Raw genomic sequence first — 27,687 nt, 5'->3', positions numbered from 1 at the left:
GTTAGGGGCAAGCAGGCTAGCAGGGGAGCAGTTAGTTATCAATCAGGCTGGCAGGGGAGTGGTTAGGGGGTGATCAGGCTGGCAGGCATAAGCAGGTAGGGGCAATCAGGAAGGTAGGCAGGCGAGCAGTTGGGAGCCAGCAATCCTGGATTGTGAGAGGGATCGGGCCTAAACAGGCAGTCGGACATCCCTCGAGGGGTCCCAGATTGGAGAGGGTGCAGGCTGGGCTGAGGGACACACACCCCCCTGCATGAATTTCGGGCACCGGGCCTCTAGTATCTGATAATCATTATCATCTTAGATTCAATGCAATGTAGTCAATGCAAACACAGAAGTCTAGAAGGATTTATCTACCCAGGTAATAATGTATTTACCTCGAAGCATTAATTTTCTCCTCACTTAATTATCTCACTTTCTAACTTTCCTATAGAAAATTTGTACTACCTTTACAAGCAAACAAGATAAAAACGGTAATTTCAACTATTTTTCAAAGGGCACAACAACCATAGTGTTCATGGTAATTCGCCAAACCATGTGCTGTTGTTTTTTTAAGTAACACATTTTGAAGTTAATTTTTATATGGGTCTTCATTATACTTCTGCTCTTATAGCATCATTGTAAAGATCTGAGTTTAAGAGACCAACAACCTCACACTTAGTTGCTTTAAATTAAAATTTAAAAAAGTAGAAACTCAAAATTTAAAAATGGAAACTGCAAGAAAACTCCAATTTCGAGACCAGCACTGTCCACATGGGAGCCACTTGCCACATGTGGCCGTGGAGCACCTGAAAGTGTCTGGTATGACTGAGAATTACATTTTTTTTTTAATATATTTTTGTTGATTTCAGAGAGAGGAAGAGAGAGGGAGTAAGACAGAAACATCAATGATAAGAGAGAATCATAGATCAGCTGCTCTCTGCACGCCCCCCACTGGGGATCAAGCCTGCAACCTGGCATGTGCCCTTGACTGGAAACAAACCTGGGACTCTTCAGTCTGCAGACCCATGCTCTATCCACTGAGCCAAATTAGCTAGGGCAGGAGCTCCATTCTTTCTTTAAGTTCAATACATTTAAAAACTGAAATAGTATAAATGTCTTAATATTGACATGCTAGCATGATATATTCTATATTGACGATGCTACCATGATATATTCTAAATAAACTATACTATTCAAATAATTCTATCTGTTTCTTTTTGTTTTTCCTAATAAGCCTACTAGAAAATTTTAAATTACATCTGTGGCTGATATTCGTGGCTTGCATCACACTTCTATTGGAGAGCACAGTTCTAGATGAAAACAGGATTCCTTTGCACAAGCTACTAGCTAAAAGAGGCAGTAAGGCTTTCATTAGTGGCTCGAGAACAGGCAAGAAGGGAAGAAATGAATAAACAAAATGTGGAAGATACAGACAATGGGATAGTATGCAGCCCTGAAGAAGGAAATCCTGTCACGTGCCACAAAGTCGCTGAAACTCAAGGATATTATGCTAAGTGAAATAAGCCAGTCACAAAAAGAAAAATGCTGTTTTCTACTCATATGAAGTATCTAAAGCAGTCAAGGCCATACTAGTAGAAACACAAAATTTAAAGGTGATTCCCAAGGGCAGGGGGCTTTCAGGGAAAGGGGCATTCGTGTTGGCAGGTATAGAGTTCCAGTGTTGCAAGATGGACAAGTTCCAGCGCTCCATTGTACAACCATGTGAATGTACTTAACACTACTGAACTATACACTTAAAATGGTTATGATGGTAAATTTAATGTTATGTTTTTTTACCACAATTTTTTTTTTTAAGTAAGGAGTTCTGCTACACTAAACCAATAAACACATTCACAAACATCCACAAGGCATGTCTCAGAACCACATTCATTCTGGCCCTTTTGTTGGTATTTCCAGGGTTCAACTAGCACAAACTTTTCCGGATGCTGTCAACCAAACACCCCCCTCCCCTACCACCGCCGCGCTCTTTCCCCTCCCCCCCCCGCCCCCCCCCCCCCCCCGCTCCCAAAGACGCTTCCTCAGCTCCTTCCATCTTCCAGTGCACAGCAATGCTGCCCACAGAGTTTCTAATTGAAAGCAGTCCGGGTCATGCTTCCCTTACAATGTGCCAAATGGGGAGCCTGGCCCCGAAGGGCGAGAAGCCGGCTTCCTGGGTTCTGCCACCGTATAATTAGAAATTTTTCTTGAGACTCACACACAGCTTGGTTTTCAAAAATAAACACTGCTGACACATCTCAAAAGAAAAAGTATATTCAGAACTCATATTTTCAGGTAATAGCTCACTCCCCCTGCATTCTCCCCTGCACTGGGTGACTAAATCTGTTTCTTTCATCTTTCATGCCCAGGAGGAGGCAAGGTAAAGTATTTGGAAAGGGGGGGGGGGGTGGGATAGGCTCCCAAGAAAATCCCCTCAGGCTTACCTTTTCCAGCTTTTCTTGGAGCTCTTGAATTTTGAGCTGCTGCTCAGCATTGATCTATAATTAAAATCCCAGGAAATAAAGCAAAAGGCAAAGCATTAAGGTCTTGCTACATTTACTGCGGTCCTATTTTCTTGAGGTTTCTGTGGGATCTTTTTGTTTTGTTTCCCAGGACCTACTGATGGAGAGGAAAACAAGTGGCCTGTCAGAAAAGACCGAATGTCCCAGAGCAAACCTCCACAGGGACTATTCCTCAGAACCACCAGCATACAACATGGCAAAAAGAGAATCAAAGTTGCCCAGTGTCTTAAAGGCAAAGAGAATTTCCACATGTATTTTACTAAGAGTCTGGGTTTTTTTGTTACTGTGAGCAGACATGACAAAAAAAAAAATGATGTCTTTTATCCCTTTAGAACCACAGCTGAAGCTAAAAGTGGTCACCCAGAGGCTGACCATCAGAATAAACCTGGAAGGAAGTTCTCTATTCATTATAAGAGTATTCTTTCCAATGACTGGCCACTGATAGTAACCTCTAAAAGATTATTTACCAAAACAGCAACATCAATAATGGAAAATACCTTCTCCAGTTGGGAATATTCTCCCACTTCAGGCTTCCCTTGATCCTTCGCCTGTAATTTAAAAGATATGACATAACGGGGAGTCTCAAGAATATAAAGTCTTACAGACAACACTACCTCCTGTACTTTCTTAAATCTCTGTGATCGAAGTGATGATGATGATGATGATGATGATGATGATGACAACGATGACGACAAAATAAGTTATCGTCTGTAAAGACCAGGAACTTTCCAAGATATCCCATTATTTCCTAAACGAAGACTCATCAGGCTAGCACTCCCTTTATTCTTGTTAGATCATCCATGATTCTACCCCAAACACCCTCCTGGTGGTGGCGGCTACCTTCATCAGTTTATGCTGAGATTCTGTTGCTTTCCGCTTGAACTCTTCAGCGGCCAGCCTGGACTCTCTCAGCTCCGATTCATAGAGGTCACTCCGTCTTCTTGCCGAAACCAGGTCCTCTTCCAACTGGTTCATCATTAACCTCATTTCTTCCACTTGAGCCTGGTACTCCTAAAGGGCGGACCATGGAAGAAAGGTGAACTTGAGAACTACTAAACGAAAAGACAGGCAGTGAAGATGGACAGACATTGGCCACAGAGAGAAGACAAAAACTGAAGAGAGATTGGCAGAGAACAGACCTAGAGAGAAGGTGAACAGACAGATGGGCAAAGGGGAGAGGCATGGGAGGGTGAAGAGGGAGAAGAGAGTATTAAATCTTTAAACTGTCTTAAAGTGGAACATGTATCACTATTAACACCATTTGGAACACATGTGCCTATAATAAGATCCTTTGAGCAAATAATACCACAAGTAAGCACAGAACCTTAAGGCCTCTGCAACACAGGAGAGCTGAAAGGGATGTTCTTTAAACAACTGGGACAAACTGCCTATGTGTAGCTTTCTTCCAAGGGTAACCGTTTATATAGATTTGTCCTTTAGCTGTCATGTGCTCCTAACATAATTAGATATGGTATTAGTTTTAAAATTAACCTTTCAGATTGCACAGGAGGGTAATTGGAAATCTCAGTGGAAAGAATCTTGGAAGGTGAAACTCATCATGTCAGTTTCTCACCATTAATTTTTCTGGGCCCAAACTGAATGAAGAACTTAACATTGCTCTTGAAACACAAGTCACCCTGAAATTTGCAAGAGTCAGAAAACACTGGCTCTGGACAGAATAACTTGTGAGAGAGATTCCAAAGAAAGAATCATCTTGTTCCCTCTAACAAACCCTTTCAAGTGATCCAGACAGACTGACCTTTTTCAAAATGCATTTCTAAAATCAAAACAGAACATTTGAATTGAGGCTTTTCAAAATTGGATTTACCAGAAGAAATGGGCAGTTTTGAAAACTTTTGGCCAAAGTATGAAAATCATCTTTATTAGCAAAACCGAAACTTTTATATATAAGAATTATGAATGGGCACTTATGCAATCCAAGATGCCTTGGGGGTGGGGGTAGGCGGAATTTAAAATGAAAGAACAAGGAATTGAATCAAAATTGTCTTTGACATTCACTATATACAGCGAACATCTCTAAGATCTGTTCTCCCAAGCAATAATTGAAGAGGTATCAATTGAGCAAGAATATGTGTGTGTTTTAAATAATAAGGTATAAAGTAGACCTCCCAGCCTATTTTAATAGGCGATCTCCCCAGTGCACACTAAAGGGGAGGTGATGTCCTTATGAAAATTGGGTAGTTCTCATGCAAGCACACCTCTAACTATATCATTGGTAGAAGGGAAATGAAAAGAAAAGCAAGCCCTGAGTGAAGCAGTCTTATTTCACTTTACCGAGAACGATACTGTCACTGAAGGTGAAGCCTAGAAGTCATGGGGCCCCAGGTTTCTGGGTGGTGCACACTAAGTGGGTGATGTGGGGTTATATAGCCAAAGGCCTTTATAACCTGCTCACAATTATCTGAACTCATGGAATGGAACATGAACCGAATATGTAAAACGATACTTTTTTCCTTGGGTTTTTCCAGACCCCTGGATGCATTCTGATTATCATGGCTCTGAGTACTGTGCCTTCCTGGACCCTCTTCTCCCCCCCCCAAAAATAATAATAATAATTTTTTAAAATTATAATTTTATGACTGTGTTCATATAAAGACAAAAACATGATTATCTATGAAAAGTTTCTTTGACCTAAAAGCTCAATTTTTTTCTTCTAAATAAAAAAATTTAAACATTTTATGGGCAACTATAAATACCATCAGTCCTACCCTATAGTCACAAACACCAAACTGTGGAGGAAGCTGAGTTGGGAGAAAATCTTGAGCATCTTATCCCCAAGCTCCCTTTTCTTTTCTTTTTTTTGTTAATCCTCACCCAAGGATATTTTTCCATCAATTTTTAGAGAGTGGAAGGGAGAGGGAGAGACAGAGAGAGAGAACCATCAACGTGAAAGAAACACATCGATTAGTTGCCTCCCATATACACCCTGACCAGGGCCGGGGATCATGCCTGCAACTGAGGTCTGTGCCCTTGACTAGAATCGAACCTGGGACCCAAGTTCCCTTTTCTTTCTTGAACTTGTTAGTGAGAAAAGAATGTAATGTTTGTGTTTTGTCGACAGCAAGGACAGAGCAGCTGTTCATCCCCCCCAACATCTCTTTCCTGAGCCATCAGCACCCTGGGGGAGGAAGGCAAGAATCAGGCAACATCTCCGTCAGCTCTCTGAGCTCTTGGGGCACCCAGCCTGCTCAAGCATCAACAAGAATTCTACCTCATTTGTTGAGCCGCTGTTATTATGCTGCAGACTGCAAGGCAATCTCATAAATCCAACAGCTAAAGCCTGCTGCAGGGAAAACCTGAGGGAAGGTCATCAGGTCTGTCTCCTAGGGCAGCTGAGAGCAGTCCTGTGTCAGCATGGGCTGACCTGCAGGTGGGAGCTGAGCAGGATCAGAATGGGGACCACGGACAACTCCCGAGGCCTAAGGTAAGTGTTCCCGAGGGAGCTTCAGAATTTTGTGGGAAGGAAGTCAGACGTGGTCCTATTCAGTAAGACGCATCTTCCATATTTCCTGAGCTTCTGCTTCCCTTCCTGAGGCGAGAGCGATGGTGAGGGGTCAGCAATTGCTGGTAAAGGTGCATAAATCAAACCATCACAGGAGACTCAGGTGTTATTTTAAACCAAGTCCAAATACTCTATGGGGGGGGGGGGGGGGGCTGGGTAGAAGCAAAATATTAAAAAATAAAGAGCCATATAGAAATTAGCTTTTGAGATAAAGAGGAGGGGAAACTGCCAAACCTGCGAGGAACCACCGTGCCGCGAACCAATTACTAGGAGTTTGCTGAAAGCAGGAAGTGCCTTCCTTTTTTGGCCAATCCTCACCTGAGGATATTTTTCCATTGATTTTTTAGAGAGAATGGAAGGGAGGGGGAGAGACAGAGAGAAACATCAATGAGAGAGAGAGACATCAACGGGTTGCCTCCCACATGTGCCCCAATCAGGGCCAGAGCTTGCAACTGAGGTATGCCCTTGACCAGAATCGAACCCGGGACCCTTCAGTCCACAGGCCGACACTCTATCCACTGAGCCAAACCGGCCAGGGCATGTTCCTGGACTGCAAACATCCTCCTCTCACAAAACTTCCCAAAAGTCACTTTAATAAACTTTTCTGGTGAGAAGTAAAATCAGAAACCGAGAAGTGTTCTTCCCCCGCTGGAACTTTTAGCAGTCATTAAATCTAAAACTCCACATCATACCAACTGCGATATGAATCACAAAAGACATTGCTTTGAACTCAACCACCTTTCAAAATGTTCTGTTAATTCTGTTTCTGTGGAATTTCATGGTCACCAGCTGCTCCCTCTGGTGGCCAAATATAGCTTTAATTTCCCCAGGATGTCAACCAAGAGCAAATTTCCAAACACACTGAACTAATGGGAGAAAAAGAATCCCACCTCTTGAAACTTTTAGGATGAGAAACCATGTTGATAAAAGGGGCAATGAGTCACCTGTCAAAGCAGGTCTTTCAAACTGAGTGGCCTGGAAAAGCTCTAAGACTAGTATTGTTCAGACACCTGATAACCAGATTGCTCCGTTTCCTGTGCATATTTACTTACATTTTTATCAAACAGGAGGATAGTAACCAATCATTTTTAAATATTAAGGTGATGGATTATACCAACAACACCCCCCAACAATCATTCTTTCTTTAAAGAACAGTGAATGGATCCGATCATTTGCAGAAGTTTCTTATATTTAGCACCACCCAGATGGCTACGTTGGTGCTACCAGAGACAAAAATGTTCATTTCCATCAGTGTTTACACTGGGTTTTCTGAAGTGAATGAGAGTTGCCTGGCAGCTGATAATTCAGTTCTCCAATTGCTCATTACCATCTCTTCATGAAAGTTTCTATTTACAGTTTCTTCAAAGGACAGAAAAATCTATGCTAAAAAGAAAACAATGAAGCAAAATTTAAAAAAAAATGAACAATCTCCAAAGAAAACCCTTTTGAAAGGGGGGTGGGAGGAGAATGGGCTTTTTAAAGGTCTCGGTGGTCTTTTCTGAACACACAGGATGTAGCTTTCTGCACTCAGATTTGCTGTGTTAAATCTCACTCAGTCTTACCTCTTCTTCTCGACTATTTCTTTACATTTTACTTATATAGTAAGTTTTACTGACTATGAATTATCCTGGCTTCTCTCAAAAACTTAAAAGTGAAACTGAAAAGCTATAAAAACCGTAATTTCTTTGTAGCGTTCAAAAGCAGAGGTTGGCACACTCTTCCTGTAAGAGGCGATTCCAGCTTTGCAGGCCAGATGGTCTTTGTCACAGCTCCCCTCCGCCACAAGAGCAGGAGTAACAGCTACGGGCAAAGCGTCAGGATGAGCATGGCCGTCCACGAAACCTTATCTATGGGCACCCAACTCTGACTTCCACGTACTTTGCATGTGCCATGACATATTCCTCTTCTTTTGATCCTTCCCACAGTTATTTACAAATGCAAAAGGCATTCCTGCTTATGGTCATGGAAAAAAGGGGGTAGGCCAGATTTGCCCCAGAGGCCACAGCTGTCCTGCCTGTGCTCTAAACCTCGACTTTTAATAGAAAAGAGCAGCCATTATGGGCACAGATTTCAAAGGAGCTACAACCAAGCACTCCATAGTTTATGTAAATATGGGGTAGCTGAAGTTTCCAAATGACCTACATGTCTCCCGCTTTCTCTTTCCTTTTCTCCGCCTCTCAAACACCCCTCTCCTGAAATGAGGTCCGAGCCGCCGCCCTGCTCCCGGGCAGGCAGTCATACCTGCTCTTTGATTTCTTGGAGCTTCCGGCTCTGCTCTCTGATATCATGGAGAAGCTGCAGTGCTTTGTCATCCTCCTGGGACACCTCCATCCGTGCTTGCTCCAAACTTCGCTTTAAGCTCTGCAGAAAGCAAAAATTTTAATAGGGATGCCCTGTGGAGCCTGCTCTGTTTGAAAAGATTCATTAAGGGAGCTGTAAGCTGCTTCATAGACACCAAGACGGTTTCAGGTGAGGGACCAAGTTCACAACTTCCAGTTGGTTGCCGATTCCAGTTTTCATCCTGTAAAGACTCCTGGGTTCAAGAAAGATCATCTCAACCCTGTGACCTTATGATCCAGCCTGAAGCTACAGCAAGCTGTCTCCTACCACCATCTCCCTGTCCTAGCACATACTTACTTGCATGTTTAGGACTAAACACTAATCAGATCCCTTAGCTGTTATAACCACCACTGGGACAGTCACAGAGTCTTTTCTGTAATATCAGTTATTCAAGGACTTGCTAGTATATAACTCTTTCAAAGTAGCAATGACTTCATGCTCTGCCCTATTGTCCCTTGAGATTCCAAGCAGTCTATTTCCATCTCCTGGCTTACGTCTCCTGGATACCTTTCATCCATAAGGTTCCCTCAGTGCTTCAGTGGCACTGAAATATATATCTGAAATACATAGCTGAATAACTTCACCCACCACTGAAAGACAGCCAAATCTGGAATGGAAACATAGCAGTTACTCTTAATTAGCCACGTCCTATAGATCTCTTCCTCGTGAAAGAAGGCGGGGGGGTGGGGGGGGAAACTTGAAAAATGTGTGATTCAATTTTTTAAGACTGTTTAATTGGGCACATTAAAAAAAAAACACACCTGGATGAAAAATTTAACGAGACAATGGAGAAGACAGTCTACTCTTGTGATGGAAAGAAAAAAAAGCCACATGGTAAATAATGACAGAGGGTCTGGGTTTTAAAGGCTGAGTTTTCTAATTGCTACGCCAGTTGCAGGCAATGAAAAATTGATTTCAGGCAGATTCAAAAGACATTTATTTTCTTGTGCTCATTTGCGAGTTTGGTTCCCGAGGCTGATCGTGTCAGACATGGTGTAGGTTTAGACCAGAGAGGTTGGGATGGGTGAAGTTAGGACCCTTGGTGACTTGCTGCAATGATGACTACGCCCATCTCCAAGCTCTGCAGCCTGCCTGGACTTTCTGGGGTCCAGTCTCATTTCTCTCTGGGACCTCTCACCAGGCTCACACTACTCTGCAAATCACAATTCTTGCTTTTGTAAGCTCCCTTTCTCTACTCTCTGCCATTGGCTGTGATGTGCCTCATGGAGCTGTCATGAAACAGGATGAGACACACACACAACAGGAAGTGCCACCTCCAAGGGAAGGGGACTTGGGGAAGGCTCACACTGCATTCTGTGATGTAGGTAGCAAGGTCCTGCTCCAGGAGGGATCTCTGAGTCTCAGAGGCCTTCAGCTCCACCTCCTTCTGACTAAGCACAGCCTCCACCTCTGACACTCTCCGATGTAACCGGGTCATTTCCTGCTCCATCTGAAATAAACACATCGACAGGTTAAAAAGGCCCCTGGAGGTTCGTTGGGGGCTATCAAATCTCAAGTAGCCTCCAAAACCACCTGGTGGTCTGGGCTGGCACTATTGCGCCAAAGGTTGGGATGGAAATACCATTGTTTCTTCGCCCAGGAGCGCACAGTTCTTCGTAAGGAGAGTCACCAATGCTAAGTCACTCCTCTCATTCACGTCTCGGTTCACACTTGGTCACTCCTCTAACCCAGTGAGTCAGAGAGCCACAATCATCCTTTTCACCTGTTTGCTTTTTTGGTTTGGTTTGGTTTTTGCAGACGTCACTTTAATGTTACCCCAAATCCATCTTGATCCCCCCCATCTCCTTGCAAAGATCTAGAGGACAATCCAGGACAGGGCAAGGAGATATGTATTCGTCTGCACTCTTAGGAGTCCCAGGCAAGTAGTGACTTTTATGAGCTTCCAGAAAGCTGCCCCTGGGCAGGAACAGTGAATGTTAAGAGACGTTGAGCATAATCAACACCGTGGCAGCAGTTACATAAGCAGGAGTTTTAAAAGACTAGGAAGAGAAACTTCGAATCACTCAGAGCAGATGGGATGCATCTCGGCCACAGGTGAAGACCCACACCACCTGCCGGAAGAAGCGGACATCTGGCTGGGTCATGCTGAGGAACAGGCCGTTTTAAATCCAGGGCCTCCTCTGGTTAAGATTTAAAGGATTTACAGCAAAGTCAAGGCCCGAATTCATCTCCCTCTGAGCTGCCGGAGGCGTGACTTCAGCGAGGGAGATAGCACCTCGCTCGCTCTGTATGGATCAGGTGGCTCAGTGCCAGCAGCGGCCCCGGGTGGCTCCCTTGGCATACATTGACGGGAGGATCCTGGAGCAAGGAGAGAGGCCAGCTGCGGAAATAAATACCTTGTGACACTTGTCCTGCGAGTCTTGCAGCTCTTTGCTTTTGATGAGAAGTTTCTTTTCCATGGAGCTAGTCTTGGCAGGGGAGTCAAGGCCCGACACAACAGACCTAGATAGAAGGAAACCAAAGTCAAGGTGGCAAATGCATGGCCTGAAAGCTGCATTCAGAAACGACAGCACAGACGATGGAGCTTCCAGAGCTCTGTGGCCATCAGCAGGGCTTCTAACGACATCACGGCATGAGGCAGGAAGATGGAAGGAAGCAAGAATTCTGGCAGCAGGCAGAGTTGGGTGTAAATTCAGTTGCCACTGACCTGAGGCAATGATTCAGACTCTCTGAGCCTTGGTTTCCATATCTATGAGGTGGAATGCTAATAAAAGGACCTACCACACAGGAGAGTGTGAGCAGCACCCTGCCTACATGGCTTCACTCACTCAGCAGATATGTGCTGTGCACCTACTATGTTCCAGAAACTGTCCCAGGCACTGGAACAGCAATAAATAAGACTTCAGGGTCCCTGCCCTCCTGGAACTGACATTCCGCAGAGGGGCAGAAAGAATGCATCAGGCAGACACACACAAAAAGGTTACAGATGATGGCAAAGAAGGAAACAGGGTGACGTGACATGAAGAGAAAATGGGTCGAGGATCTGCTTTAAGCAACAGTAATCAGGGCGTGCCTCTCTGAGGAGGTGACATTTAACCTGGGGCCTGAGGATGGGAAGGTGCAGGCCATCCAAAGCTCGGCAAGGACACAAGCTCTAGGGAGGAGGGATAATTGATGCTATAGTCCTGAGGCAGAGCAGAGCTAACACAGCAACTACACAATAAATGTACACGGATCAAATTATTGTTTATTTCATCGCCAAGCTAACCAGTTGGTTCTGTTTCATTTTATACAAACTGCTAAGGCTAACTATGGTAGGCTGAATAATGCCCCGGCCCCAAGATGACCACACCCGAATGTCCATTACCTGTGAATCTGTTAGCTGACACAGCAAAGGAGAATTTGCAGATGTGATTAAGTGAAGGATTTTGAGATGGGGAGATTAATGTGGATTATTTGGTTGGGTCCAATGTAATCATAAGGATCCTTATAAAATGAAAGCAGACGAGGGAAGGAGATATGACAACAGAATTAGGGTCAGAGTCAGAAAGAGAGCGAGATTTGAAGATACCACACTGCTAGCCTTGAAGATGGAGTAAGGAAGGGGCCACAAGCCAGGGAATCTAGGCGGCTAGCAGAAGCTGGAAAAGGCAAGGAGACCGATTCTCTCAGAAGCTACAGAGTGCAGTCTTGTCTACACCTTGATTTCAGCCCAGTAAAACCCATCTCAGACTTCTGAGCTCCAGAACTCTAAGGTAGTAAGTGTCCTGTGTAAGCCACTAAATTTGTAGCAATTTGTTACAGCAGCTCTAGAAAGCTCATACACTTATTGGGCATTGACTACATGCCTGGTTCTGTTCTAACTCAAGACATGTTTTTACTCTTTATTCCTCACAACAATTCTGGTAGGCAGATAGAATTTATTATCCTCATTTTATAGATGAGGAAATTGAGGCCCAGAGTGATTAAGCAACCTGCCAGTTACTAAATGGTTTCAGTTTGTCTCACAATAGAGAGCTGGGGCAGGGAGAATGACTTGATACACCTGATATAACCCTTGGAACAATATCACAAAAATAATGCAGCGTGACCTCCTGAGAGTGGGTTAGAAGGATGCTCTCTCCATAGAAAGGATATGCTTGTGTATATCACTCGCACACTCTGCCTCATCCCTAGAAGCAGCTGATTATGGGTGGAAATGACAGTCCCCTTCCAGGATAGCTTCCCACAGTGGTTGGCTCCCTGGGCACGAACACGGGGACTGGTGAAGGGCAGGGTCAGAGCAACAACCGACAAGGGTTCTCACATAGGTAAGGACAGGCAGCAGAGCCCACGGCTGTCCCACAGCCCCATCTTTGTTGCCTTGGTAACGGGATTGCAGGAGCTGGTTCTCCATTAGCTTTCACATCTTACCAGCAGGTGAAAGTTCTGCTTTATGCCAACCCAAACTACTTCCCTGCCTGAAAGAGGTCAGTTCCCTGTAGCAACTCAGAACACCTCTCTCCCTGCAGCTCCCCGCCCCCACCTCGACCCCCCGCCCTAGTACAAGGGTTGGCGGGATAGTGCTGTCTTTTTTTTTTTTGATATATTTTATTGATTTTTTTACAGAGAGGAAGGGAGAGGGATAGAGAGTTAGAAACATCAATGAGAGAGAAACATCGATCAGCTGCCTCCTGCACACCCCCTACTGGGGATGTGCCCTCAACCAAGGTACATGCCCTTGACCGGAATCGAACCCGTGACCCTTCAGTCCGCAGGCCGACGCTCTATCCACTGGGCCAAACCAGTCAGGGCGGGATAGTGCTGTCTTGCCGTGCCCCAGTGACAGCTCCCTACAAACACACTACAGGGTAACCAAGCAGGTCAACACCCAGTCAGGCTGCTTTGTTCAAAATCTGACTCTGCCATGCTAGCTGTGTAACCTCTCTGAGCTGCGGTTTTCTCATCCATAAAATGGGAATAATTCTCAACCTACTTCAAAGAGTTCCTGCGGGATTAAACGAGATAACCCAGGTAAAGCCCTAGGCACGGTGCCTGGCACATCGCGAGGGTTCAATCAATGCCGACCATTTACTAGTATCACTGTCGTTTCTGTCATCACTACCCATGCAATGTCATAAATAGCACATGCCTCGCAGGCCTAAAACAGTTGCTTGAAATAGTCAAACTCAGGGGGTTGAATTCACTCTGTGCTATTATTCACATTAAAACAAATGTTGCTTATTCATAGAAATGGGCAACAGGGACTAAAATCCAGAAATAAATCCTTTTTAAAATCTAACATTTGGCCAAAATTTTTAACTGATTTCTACGCCTCTCATTAGCCTGTTTTGTACCTAAATCTAGGTACACAGACACACACACACACAGTTTCCCCCCTTTAATCTGAGATGAAATGGGTTGCTTGGCATGACTTGAGTTACCCTTGCTGTTTCCTTCATTCTTGTCTTCACTCTGGGGGGAGCTAGAGAAGAAGACCCAACCCAGCCAGGAGGGAGGGCTGATCCACAGACAGGCTCGCAGGTCCTTCAGTATCAAGAATCAGCCGCCTATCATGAAGTCACACGCACTGACATGAGTCAGAGAAGACAACACAGGCCACAGCTCTCTGTGCCCAAGCACAAGACCGGCATCTGTAGAGGAGTGATCACATGGGTGCACGGTGATGGGTGGGAAGTGGCTCCCCAAACCTGATGGCACGTGGAAGGCCGGCTTAATGGTTGAAGTGTGCAGCTGTGGGTACAAAGCTGATGGCTTGATTCACAAAACAAACAAACAAAAACCTAATCTAGGTCACTCATTAATGGGACCCAGAATCGAGGAGATGTGCGGCCCCACTCACTGGCACTTGCAGGAAGGAGACAAAGCGACATGCCTCCTCACAACAATTCTGGGAGGCAGAGTAAAATGTCGCCCAAGGTCTAACTCTCTCATTCTTCTACTGTTTTGATACTTGACAAATGTTCACTGTTTAGAAGTTCTAAGTACAACAATTAAGAGCTCTTCCGAATAAAGGGGCTAAGGAAATCGTCTTCTTAAGAAATAAAAATCACATCTATAAAAAACTATGGTGATTGTTGTCTTGTTGCCAGAATACCATCTTGATGTACTGTAAATGTTAAATGTTAGCTATCCTGTACCCACCGGTATAAAAGAAATATGTACCTCTCCATTTTACTCTTTATCCAATCCTAGACATTTCCTCTGCCTGGCTTTCTCCTACCTCCTTAATCTACCACCAATGGATTTCAGGTAACCCTCCTTACGTTTTCTCCTTTGACGCTAAATGTATAAAGAGAACCGCAAAACTGCCATTCTCTAGAGTATTTTCTCAATTCTTTGAGATCTTGCTTCTGGGCTTGTTCTCAGTTGGGCTCAAATAAACTCCTATAAAATTTTAAATAATAAATAAATAAATAAAAAATTTTAAAGCTCTGGTAAGAATTCTGTGATTAAACCAGCTTGTAGCAACAATCCCATAAACAACAATGGGATTGGAGCATGAGGCTGGAGGATAGAGGGCAAAGGTCATCGCAGTCCTCTGGACGGCCCTGCACCTTAGTGTCACCTGGAGAGCCTTTGAAAAACACTGATGGACAATGAAAATACCCATGTGATACTACCATGATGGGTGCATGTTATTATATACATGTAAAAAGCCCTAGAATGGTACAACAGCAAGAGTGAACTATGGACTTTGAGTGACAACGATGTGTCAGTGTAGGTTTTATCCATTGTAACAAAGGTACCACTCTGGTGCCAGATGTTGATAGCAGGGGTAAGAAGTACGTGTGAAATTTCTGAACCTTCTTCTCAATTTTGCTGTGAACCTAAAACTGCTCTTTAAAAATTAAGCCTTTAAAGAAAAAAGATGTCTGGGGTCCAACAAGACCAATTAAATCAGAGACATGTAGACTAATAGTAGGGCCTGGGCAGCGCCATTTTCATTAAGCGTCCTGGTAATTCTAATGTACACACAGCACTGAGAACCATGGTGCCTGTGATTTAGGGTCTAGGCATTTATAACTCACTAGAGGCCCGGTGCATGAAAATTCATGCACTGGAGGGGGTCCCTCAGCCAAGCCTGCCCCCTCTCACAGTCTGGGAGCCCTCAGGGGCAGGAGGCGACCCGGCAATCAGGGCAAGGCGATGCCCCCATCACACCTCTGCTGCTGCCACTGCCGGCAGTGCAAGCCTTGGCCAGCACTGATTACCTGCACCTCAGGTGGCCCTGGGCGGCTGGGCAGCTGCTATCCGAGGCTTGCCTGCAACTCAGGCCGGCCCTAGGCAGCTGGGGGGCTGAGGGCGGTTCCGGCCGCACAGTGCGCCTGCCGCCCGCGTCCCCCCTCCCCCCGAGCTGGGCTGAAAGGACTGTGGGACTCCAGCGGGGCTGAGGGGACTGGGTGCCACCATCTTGTGGCTATGGGCACTGCCATCTTTGTGACAGTCAATTTGCATATACCCTCTTCATTAGATAGGATAGTATGACTGTCCCCAGCTTTTGGTGCCAGGCAGCACTTGCGCTACGCCATTTGATGCTGGTGCCCTTTGGTCACTCTTTGAGTGGGAACATAATTTTTAAGTTAATAGTGGTGGGTTATGAATTTCAAGACAATGCACATGTTTTAGACCAGTGGTCGGCAAACTGCGGCTCTGTTGACTAATGAGTTTGCCAACCACTGACGTAGACTCTCAGTTCCAATAATTACAGGCTGTTGTTGTTCCTTGTGATTAAGCCCCTATCCCAGTGGTCGGCAAACTCATTAGTCAACAGAGCAGCAAACCGCGGCTCACGAGCACAGTTTGCCGACCACTGTTTTAGACCATGATAAAAGGCTACTCCTATGATCCCAATGTTAATAAGTCAACTAAAATGTACCATTTTCATTAATTTCTATAAAAGGAATATACTAGAGGCAGGCACGATCTAACATATTTGTATTCCATTTATTTTTCATGGAGACACTTAGGCCAATTCAATCACTAGCACCAATGATAAGTTCTGTATTTCTTGAACCAACAGATCCCCCCAAAAGATATTCTGAAATATTATCTACTTTTTTTCTAAGCTTTCATTAGCCATCCTTCTGACTTTCAAAGCAATAGCAAATTATTGCAGACATTTGCATTATTGTAGAATTGACCATATTGTAAATCATAGCTTAGGAGGTTCGAGCCAAAGCTGGCCTCAGATGCACCAGACTATTACCAAATAGGTCTCTGTGCTCTACAAGTAGTAACTCGCTGGTTAAGAATTATCGTGAAATGCACCATTTCATCAAGAGTAATATAGTTTAGCTCTCTGTCTTTCCCTCTCTCTTTCACTCTCTCTAAAAATCAATGGAAAGGAGAAACCAAGATGGCAGCACAGGTAAACACCTGAAATTGCTGCCTCGCACAACCACTTCAAAACTACAACTAAAAGACAAAACGGACATCATCCAGAACCACAGGAAGGCTGGCTGAGTGGAAATTCTACAACTAGAAGGCAAGAGAAAAGCACACTGAGACTCAGAGGAGCTGCGGAAGTAAAGTGCAGAGTTATGGAGGCACACGAGCGGAGAGGACTGGCAATTGAGTATGCGGTTGTCTTTTTCAATTGGGAGGGAGACACAAGCTTCCGACTGCTCTGAACTCCAGTTCTGAGCGAGACTCTGGGGACCCAGACTCATACCGGGAGAAACTGGACTGTCTGGCTTCAGGCGGAACCCGAGGGCGGCTTTCTCTTAGAGGGGCTTGCAGCAATTACCACGGGACACTGAGACCCGGGGGCCTCTTAGGGCAGGGCTGAGGATCAGCCATAGCTGTTTGCTCTGCCCTGTGGATTCCCTGAGACCCCGCCCCACCCCAGCTGTGCGCAGAGGCTTTTGAATATGAATGTCCTGGCCCTTTGCAATCTAAAATTACCTAACAAACTGCAGCTGGGTCAGAGAGCCCCAGAACTTCCAAAAGAAGGCCCAAGGTGGGCAGCAGCTTGCATTGCTTCACAGATGGGCCTCATCTGGGCACCTCCAAAACCCAAACAAAGAAGAGGAATCTGCAGATCTCTCCATAGCTCCTGCTGGGTAGCCTCAGGCAGAGGCTAAATTTGCACCTCCTTGGAGATCCAAGAGCCAGTGGACCCAGTGGTCAGAGTGGGACCATCCAGATTACAACTCCTCAGATCCATAAGGGACACACTCAAGAGGCAGACTCAGTGAGCACCAAAGCCCCACTGAAGCAACTCTAGCCCTATAAGGGTGTCTACAGCACAGAAGTTATCCCATCATAGACACAGCTGATCCTCACAGCCAATTGGCCTGGAGGTCAATTCCTCCCAGTGATACCAACAACAATCAAGGCTTAACTACAACAACACTGTGCACACAGCCCACAAAGGGGTGTACCAAGAGTGTCCACCTCAGGTAACTGGGGAGGCTGAGCCACTGGGCCCTATAGGACACCTAGCACACAAAGCCACTCTATCAACACAGGGAAGCAGCCAAAATGCGGAGACAAAGAAACAGGTCATAAATGACAGAAATGGAGGAAAGCAAACTACTGGATATAGAGTTCAAAACCACGGTTATAAGGTTACTCAAGCATCTTTTAGAAACCGCCGATAAATTTAGTGAGACCCTCAAGGATAAGAAAAAGGACCAACTAGAAATTAGACATACACTGACTGAAATAAAGAATAATATACAGAGATCCAACAGCAGACTACAGGATCACAAGAATCAAGTCAAAGATTTGAAAGACAAAGAAGCAAAAAACAGCCAACCGGAAAAGCAAAAAGAAAAAAGAATCCAAAAATATGAAGATAGTGTAAGGAGCCTCTGGGACAACTTCAAGCATACCAACATCCGAATTATGGGGGTGCCAGAAGAAGAGAGAGAGCAAGATACCGAAAACCTATTTGAAGAAATAATGACCGAAAACTTCCCCCACCTGGTGAAAGAAATAGTCTTACAAGTCCAGGAAGCGCAGAGAACCCTGAACAAAAGGAATCCAAAGAGGACCACACCAAGACACATCATAATTAAAATGCCAAGAGCAAAAGACAAAGAGAGAATCTTAAAAGCAGCAAGAGAAAAACAGTTAGTTACCTACAAGGGAGTACCCATACAACTGTCAGCTGATTTATCAACAGAAACTATGCAGGCCAGATGGGAGTGGCAAGAAATATTCAAAGTGATGAATAGCAAGAACCTACAACCAAGATTCCTCTACCCAGCAAAGCTATCATTCAGAATTGAAGGTCAGATAAAGAGCTTCACAAATAAGAAAAAGCTAAAGGAGTTCATCACTGCCAAACCAGTATTATATGAAATGCTGAAAGGTATTCTTTAAGAAGAGGAAGAAGAAGAAAAAGGTAAAGATAAAAATTATGAACAACAAATACATATCTATCTACAAGTGAATCTAAAAATTAAGTGAATAAAAAATCTGATGAACAGAATAAACTGGTGAATATAATAGAATCAGGGGCATATAAAGGGAGTGGACTGACAATTCTTGGGGGGAAAGGGTTGTGTGGGGTTCGGGAAGGGACTGGACAAAAATCGTACACCTATGGATGAGGACAGTAGGGGGTGGGTAAGGGCAGAGGGTGAGGTGTGAACTGGGTGGAGGGGAGCAATGGGGGGAAAAAAAGGAACAACTGTAATAATCTGAACAATAAAGATTTATTTTTTAAAAAAGAGTAGTATTGTTTAAAGAGCTAATGGTATTATTGCTTTAAGGAAAGTTTGCAAAAAATCGTGTAGCTGGTTGAGTGATGGGCACAGAATCACAGCCAAGAAACTATCTAATCATGAAGTTCTGTTGACCCTGGAATGGGAGTCTACCTACTAACTAAAGAGTTTCCCAAAAATTCTCAAACATCACCCTAGCTGGTTTGGCTCAGTGGGTAGAACGCCAGCCTACAGACTGAAGGGTCCCGAGTTTGATTCCAGTCGTGGGCACATGCCCGGGTTGCAGGCCCGATCCCCAGTAGGGGGTGTGGGAGAGGCAGCTGATCAATGCTTCTCTCTCATCATTGATGTTTCTATCTCTCTCTCCCTCTTCCTTCCTCTCTGAAATCAATAAATATGCATTTTAAAAAAAGAATTCTCAAACTTCAATAAATATTTTAGGACTACCTTCTATAAGTGAATGTGTATATGAGAAGATAGATAGATAGATAGATAGATAGATAGATAGATAGATAGAAGATAGATGACAGACAGGTACACAGACAGACATAGAGAGGGAAGGTATCCCATGAGAGGTACCTATAAACTAGTGGTTCTCAATCAGGGGACAATTTTGTCACCCAGGGCACATTGAGTAACATCTGGAGGGTGTTTTTTTACTTTTATAACGAGGTCTGAAGTGCTATTAACATCTAATGGGTTGAGGCCAGATATGCTGCTCAACATCCTGCCATCTACAGAAGAACCTCCCAAAAGCATTATCCAACCCAAAATGTCAATTATGCTGAGTTAAGAAACCTTGCTGTGGAGGTTATAAAGTTAAGGAAGCTACAATTCCTGTCCTCAAGGAACTAGCAATGTAGGAGAGAATTAATGCCACTATCTTTATCACCAATAATAATGCACATTTATTGAGCACTTACTATGTGCCAAGCATCGCTTGGTGCTCTATGGGTTACCTCGTTGAATCTTCCCCACGATCCTGTGCAGTCGGTATTATTATCCCATGGCATTGATGCTCAGGAATAGCTTACCCTATGGCCTCTCCATTTTCCTATATTATGATGATTAGGGTGTGGGTGCAGGACGGTTGAGTTGGGAATTTAAAGTTGGGCTCTGCAACCCAACGGTTGTTGGTTCAAATCCCAACTCTGCTACTTTGGGGCTACAAGGTCTTATACAAACCCAAGAAAGGTACCGAAAAGGCTCATAGGAGCGAGGTCATGGAGGAAAGGAAAAACAGTTACTTGAGGGAAGGTAACTTCTATCTGTGACTGGCTATGTGTAGTGCTGGGAAGGCAACTCTAAGCCTGAGCCCAGGACAGCCTGGGTACTAAAGAATATCCACAGCCAGGTCAGTCCACAGCCACCCCCAGAAACAGCTCAGCCCACACACAAGAACAACTCTTCCTCCATCACTTGGTGGCTCAAGGGTGGTAATTAAATAGGAAACAACACAGATTTTAGAGGCCCAGGCTGGTTCATGCTCTAGGCTCGATGAGATGCAGTACAATAAGGATGCTAATAAAAGAACATGCAGCCTGCCCACACATTGCTTGCCTACTCCTCCTGGCCACATCTCGGATCCACAGCCAGTTATCCCCATGGAGAGAAAAGGCACTTCTGAGCAGCGCTGCATGCAGCCACCCACCCACACACAGCAGTGCTGTCTCTGTGAGCACGAAGACAAGTTTGGATTTTCCTTTTTTTCCAGCTTCTATTTTCTAGAAAAATTTACTCTGAAATCGACATCTCTTCCTGATACACATCTGCTTTATAATTATGGAGACCCAAGGAGCATTAATAGAGGTAATGTATATGACACAGAGGGAAGGCTGGGCTTCGTTGTTACTGCTGCAGCAGAAAGAATGTGTTTATTTTTTTAAATGTGTTAGATGTGACCTAAAAATTACTTTACATGGAACTTCAACATTTAAGTAAAAATGATAAAATGCATTTTCCCAATGTCTATAAATAATCCACATAATTCCAAAAACACCCTTAATAAAGCTATTAACAGAATACTTCATATCAAAAGAGTGTACAATCTGTACTTCCATCCTAAAAGCAAGTACATGTGTTAAGTACTTCCTAATCACTACTGTAATGATTGAGATCATGCTTAAGCATCACACCTCCATTTATTCCCTTAGGAAGAGGACCCCACCACTGCAGAAGGTGCCACTAATTCACAGAACACACGTATCGCAAATCACAGATATACGTGAGCTAACCAAGAATGGGTACTGGAGGCTAAAACAAGGGCCTCAAATTAGCTCAGCTGAGGGCTCTTCTTAATTGTGGCCAATGGCACTAAAAATACATGCCATTGCAAGATGTAACACAGTGTAAAGAATAAAAAACTCACCAGCATTCTGCTCCCAAAATATACTGGCTTTTAAGATTGGGCATTTTGAAATTTATGAACTAACTTTATGAACCCATTTTAACATGCACAGTAGTGTCCATCATGAATACTTGGTAATAGCAAAAATACTGCTGCTCTAAAGAGTTTCAGAGTCTAGATGGCTTTGGAGCACCCGCTACCCAAACATAGACACACACACACACACACACACACATACACACACACAATCAGCAGTGGTCTCCAGTTGAATTAGAGCTTTGCTTTGGAATGATTAGCATGTAATTCAAGAATCAATTATTAAAAATCATGTTATTAATAAAAGCATAGCATCTCATGGGATCTCTAATACAGTCCCACCTCTAAGCCAGTGCCTAGCTCTGCAGGTTAATTTCATTGATATACCTGCACCTCTTGTCTGGATGGCTGCAGTAACCCAAGTTACTTCTCTGAATCTAACTCTTGTTGCCCTACTATCCCTACTATCCACCACACAACATCACAGCGACCCTTTGTAAAATAAGAACCGGCTATTCCACATCCCTCCTCAAAATCCTGCAAAGGCTTCCTGCTCATTGCAAATACAGGTGTTCCCTGACTTGTGACGGGGTTACGCCCCAATAAACCCATCACTAAGATGAAAATATCCTAAGTCAAAAATGCATTTAATACACCTATCCTACTGAACATCATAGCTTAGCCTAGCCTACTTTAAACATGCTCAGAACACAGTGTCCAAAAGAAACAATGGGAATTGGTTGTTTACCCCGTGACTATATGGCTGACGGAGCTACGGTTGGCTGCTGCTACCCAACATCGTGAAAGAGTATTGTACCAGGAAAGACAAAAATGCAAGGTACAAGTTCTACTTCTGCCCCATTATAATGTGGAAAATCATAAGGCAGGGGCCATCTGTAGAGCACAATCCAAACCTGAAGGCCCTACCTACCGGAATTCAGACCACGTTCCCCATGCGTCCTGCAGCTCTGGCCGCCCCATTCACTCCTAGTCATTCCCCATCTAGGTTCGGATTTCTTCAGAGCCCCTACCACCATCTGAAATTTTCTAATTTATGAGCTTATTTATCCTCTGCCTCCCCCCAACAGAATGCTATTTTCTTAAGGACAAAAACCTTTTCTGCCTTTTTCATAGTTAGGCCACAAGGCCTAGAACAATATATTTGTTGAGCGAATGAATGAATGAATGAATGAATGAATGATGTGCCAAAGAGCTTCTGTGCCCCAGGCCACCTCAGTTCAAAGGTCATGGTGGGACAAAGGAAAACAAAACTAACAGTGCCTTCCTTGCACGCTGGCATGAGCAATGTTGCTGGCCCTTGCCCAACAGGTGCCTACTATTTGTTCTGGGACAGCAATGCCACAATTACATGCACACTCTGCCATACTCAAGCACCGTAAAGTGGAGGAAGTGCGTGACATCAGACTGGCATTTCCTCCTTCCCCGGCGCCGACTTTCAGACCCCACTTGAAATTGATCCTACCAGAAGCCTCGAGCATGTTTTACTGACACACCACAGACTCCATTCAGAATAAAAAACTGAATGGAGATATTATGACATCTGTCAAGCACCCCACATGGAGTCTGCTTCTCTCAATGGGCAGAAACCAGCAAGATGTCTTTATGAAGTGAAGCAAGAAAGACAAGACATCCGAAAGCACCCTTAGGCCCATCCTCACCCCTCAATAACAAACATGTAATGAACACTCACCTGCTCCAGGTGCTAGCACTGTACGCTCTACATGCCCCCACAACAAACCCAACAGACAGGTGCTATTATAACCCCCACTTACACATAAGGGAGCTGTGGCTGAGAGAAGTTAAATGCCTCATTCACACAGCTAGCAAGGGTGGAGCTTAGATATGAGCTCTTATCTCTCTAACTCCAAAGCCTGTGCTGTGTAGTTCATTCAAAAAAATAAAGAGTGCTTGTATCAGCTCTAAAGTTACACGCTGAAAAAGTTGGCCATCCTCTGCCACATCAAAGTGCGTGAAACTTAAGAAGTTTCACACTTATTGATCACCACTTTCCTTATCTGTAAAACAATGGGTTGTTATTGGGATTAAATGAGGATGCTTGTCATTTGCAATAGCACCTGGTACAGAGTGAATTCTTAGTAAAGTCAGTTCTTTCACCTTTGTTATTTTTAGGCAACTCTGTAGGTTCTGCATAATCTAGTAAAGTCATGACCATTAGAAGCAGGGTCTAAGTCTTAGATCTGTTACTACCTACAAAACTTCAGAAAAATAACTTAACATTGCTGAGCCTTAGTCTCCTCATCTGTAAAATGGGGCTAATACCAGCTGCCTCATAGATTTACGGTGAGGACTGAATGAGATAATGCATGTAAGGCACTCAGCATAGTTCTGGGCACACAGGAAGTACTCAATAGATGACAGTTTCCATTAGCAGTTGAATAAACTGTGCAGAAGAAAATGGTATAATCCCTGGCCACTTTAGTCTAATCCAATTTGACAAATGTTCATTGAAGACCTGCCAGGGGCAAGGCACAAGGTAGAAAACACAGTCACTGTCCTCGAAGAGCGTGAGCAGCTTGGCCAGACACAGGGGACAAGAAGGAATGAGGACTGAAAGGCAGGCTGGGTCTTGGCATAGACCAGGCTTAAATACCAAGTCCAGGAGTGGCTGTCAAATCTGTGAGCACTGTGATACTACTGAAGGTCTGAGCAGGAGAATGACATCATCCAACCTGTGATTTGGAAGAGTTCCATCTTCTGTGGAGAATGGGTTAGAGCCAGGAAAACTGGAAGCAGAGGAATCGGTTAGGCTACTGCAATAGTCCAAGCAAAAGTGTCAATGGGGGAGGGGAGTGAGGATAGAAAGATGGGCATAGATACAAGTGTCACCCTAGAGGCACAACACAGAGCTCTTGGCAACTGATGGGATGCGGGGGAGGCAGAAAGAGTTTCAGATGACTCCGTTTTCTTGTCTTAGAAGGTCAGGGAAAGTGGTAGTTTCTTAAATGAAATGAAGAAGCCAAAGCTAGCACCTACTGGCTTACTGAGTGCGTCTGTGTTGGGAGGGAACAGAGGACAGAGCTAGTGAGGAACTGGTAGAATATCCTGGCTGGGAGGAAGGCCATGGGGCAAGGAGAATTAACATCAAGGAACTGATTGAGCTCACCAAGAACAGGCTAAACAGAACACTGAGGAGGAACTTTAGGGAACGGTGTGTACATTAGGCCTGGAACAGAAGACAGCAGCCACAAAAGAGTGTGAACGGCAGAGCGTTAGAAGGAAAGCCAAGTTTGCAGAAGAAAGTAGAAAATTTCAAGACAAATGTGGCAATTAACAGTATCTTGCGGTAAGGTGGAAATCACTAGATTTGGGGTTGGTGGAATCGGTAGCTTCTGAGACAGTCATTTCCGTAGAGGTGCAGAGGTTGAGAAGGGGCACTGAGTGTAGGCTATTCTCTGTAGAAGCTTGTCAGAGAAAAGAAGGTGAGTGAGGTCAGGAGACAAGAGATAAGAGAAACAGAGAGAACACAGAGAAATTCACTTAGGTAAAGGAAGGGTTGCCAAACTGGCACACAGCTTGGGAACACACAGCTCCATTTAGTCAATTACTGTCTTCTTAGGGGATCCGAGGCAACCGTGCAAATTAGCATGTGTAGGCCAGCAAAAACACACACACAAAAACACTTGACAGATCTTCTAGAGCCTAATCTTTGGGACTGGGCTGGGATGGTTTGGATCCGCTTTCCTGAAGGTATCTTTAAGACAAGTGAGAAGGCGGCAGAACGGCCCTGCCAGGCCTGCAAGGCAAGCACGCTCGGTCTAAATAGAGAACAGAATAAGGCAAGCAGAACAAGATGTGCTCGATTAAGAGAAGGAAGAACTGAATGATCAAGAATAGAGAACCCAACACAACCGAGGGGAATGTTAGACATCTGGTCCAGATAATGGCAGAATGGAAACCATACAGGACAACAGTAACCATGGGCAGGAGCCAGTTACGTTTTTTTAACCTCTTTGGGAAATACAGGGGATGCATACCTTCATGTACCACAACAGATTCTGTCATTGTTGCTGACTAAAGAAAAAAATAAAAACACAGATGAGGCTCTTTGCAATAGGGATCTGGGCTGGACGTGGGAAGAAAAACCCTTTTTAAGAGAATATTCCCAAGTATTTCAGTAAAAAGGAAGTAGGACTGATTGGAGAGTTCAGGCTATCCTTCACTAGAATAAGCAATCCCAGGATAGATGACAGACGGCAGCTTGGAAGTATAAAATGCAGGTTTGAATAGACACGGATCATAGAGTCATCAACAAATGGAGAGCTGCAGCCATAAAAATGATTTGGATCGATTCACCAAATGCTTATTGAGCAACTTGTATATGAGCAGCCTGCAGATACGGTGGAGAGCAAGGTCAATGCAGCTCCCTGTCCTTGCCAACCTTAGACCCTAGCAAATAAGAACTCTCAGGGAGAGTACATAACACACACACACACACACACACACACACACACATGTTAAGGGTGTCTAAATGAGAAGAGGAAGAAATCAATCAGAAAAATCCCGGAGCTACACAGTCCACCTACTCAATAAACGCACAGAGATTGAAAACAAAGACTTTTAGCATTTAGATCACTTGTTAATTCTCATCCGACCCTGCCCCAAACCCATTGCTTGTCATTCTCCACATCGACAAGCATGTGAACCTCGGACCTCACACAAATTTCCCCATTTCTCCTGTCTGAGTCATTTATACTTGGCAGGAGAGCACAGTGGCTAAGAGACTCGGCTGCCTGAGTTCAAGTCCCGGCTGAGCCACTCGGAGCTGTGTGGTCTTGGGCAAGTTGCTGACTCGCTCTGTGCCCAGGTTCCTCACATGTAAAATTGGGGTGATGATGGTACCTTCCTTGCAGGCTGCTGTGCAGTTTAAATGAGTTGATCTGTATAAAGTGCTTAGAACAGAGCCTGGTACGGAGCTGGTACTCTGTAAGGATGAGCTGTTGTTATCACTCTGCCTACCTGAAATCCTGTCTACATCCCTCTCCACTCATCCAAATCACTCTCTTAAAAAGCCAAGCCAAATATTTCACCTTCCACCCGGACGCTTATAAATTCAGTTCCAGCACACGTTTTGTGAGGGTCTGCCATGCCCAGCGCTCCAGTAAGAGCGGATGAACGAGACCCAGCCCTGCCCTGTGATCACAGCCGACAAGGGAAAATGGACAGACATTCCAATGATGATCATCACTGTAATTTGGCAAGAACTGTGACTGGCATTACCCACTAAGTGTCCCGTACTGGGCTGCCTGGCTCTCCTGCCGCTCCAATTTGTACCACGATATTCTGCAGCAAAGGTTCTGCTTGGTGTTCCCTGAATTGTTTCACACACATATACTTTCACTTGTACAACCTGATGGAAAGGAACCCGTTCTGGGCCTGGTTCTTCTAATTCTATCCCCCCATCCACTCCACCCCAACAACCACCCTCTACCTACAGGTATTTGGCAACTGTCTACTAATTTGTGGTTGGCCAGGACATGTAAGCTTCTCTAGCAGAAAATTCCCAGGGCCTCAGAAGCTGGGTTTCTGGTCTGGTATGACTTTAGAGTTTTAATTATTGCTGAGCTCTTCCCATCACCACTTGGCACGAACAGGACACTGTGCATATACAGAAGAGAGTATCAGTAGTAACAAAAATAATAAAAGTGAACATTTATTGAGACTTTTCCACGTGCCAGGTACTAGATCAAGTATTTTAGATGCTTCACAGAATCTTCCCAGCAGCCCTAAGAGGAGGTACTATCATTACCCCACTTTGCAGTGGAGGAAACTGACATGCAAAGAGGCCCCCGTGGAGCAAGGAAGAGGCACCGGAAACTGGTTCTCTAAGAATCCGGGGAAGCAATATGGCAGCCATTCTTCATTCCCCCCAGTGTTTGGATGGCTGGCTCCAAAACGACATTTCAGATCCACCCAAAAGGAAAGGGGAAGCCCTGAGCCAAAAGAGAGAGTAAGCCCCTTCCCAAACAGCCTGCTCAGACAACGGCATCCCACAGCCAGTCCCACTGGGATCCCAATGCTCCTCTACAATTCCCAACTTCTCTAACAGCATGCAACCGGCCTGTGCAAAACTAACACAAACTATAAAACCAACTGGCTTTTTCCTTCTCGAGTGGATGCTGACCGTTTGCAGAGATGCACTGATCCAGCAAGAGCTTCAACAAGGCAGTGCCTCCACTCTCGGAGGAAGGAGAAGGGCCCTAAAGAAATGGACCCGTACTGACAGGGCAGGGAAGAGAGCCGGGACCTGCTTTATGTTGAAACCTG

General features: G+C 44.6%; 1 protein-coding gene across 1 annotated transcript in view; it reads right to left on the bottom strand.

Moving 5' to 3' along the window:
• The window catches only part of CIT (citron rho-interacting serine/threonine kinase), a 150,406-nt gene that overhangs the window by 72,495 nt on the left and 50,224 nt on the right, over positions 1-27,687 (bottom strand). The window contains exons 7-12 of the mRNA XM_080649954.1: positions 10,719-10,824; positions 9,668-9,811; positions 8,263-8,382; positions 3,339-3,509; positions 2,996-3,046; positions 2,421-2,474 (exon numbers count right to left, since the gene is read on the bottom strand). Of these exons, the coding sequence (XP_080506080.1) occupies positions 2,421-2,474; positions 2,996-3,046; positions 3,339-3,509; positions 8,263-8,382; positions 9,668-9,811; positions 10,719-10,824 (646 nt within the window). The remainder of the gene's footprint in view (positions 1-2,420; positions 2,475-2,995; positions 3,047-3,338; positions 3,510-8,262; positions 8,383-9,667; positions 9,812-10,718; positions 10,825-27,687) is intronic.

This window comes from Plecotus auritus (genome assembly GCF_963455305.1).
Source record: "Plecotus auritus genome assembly, chromosome: 13".
Taxonomy (NCBI): Eukaryota; Metazoa; Chordata; class Mammalia; order Chiroptera; family Vespertilionidae; genus Plecotus; species Plecotus auritus.
The sequence above is the reverse complement of the archived record's forward strand: the minus strand, read 5'-3'. Positions and strand labels throughout refer to the sequence as shown.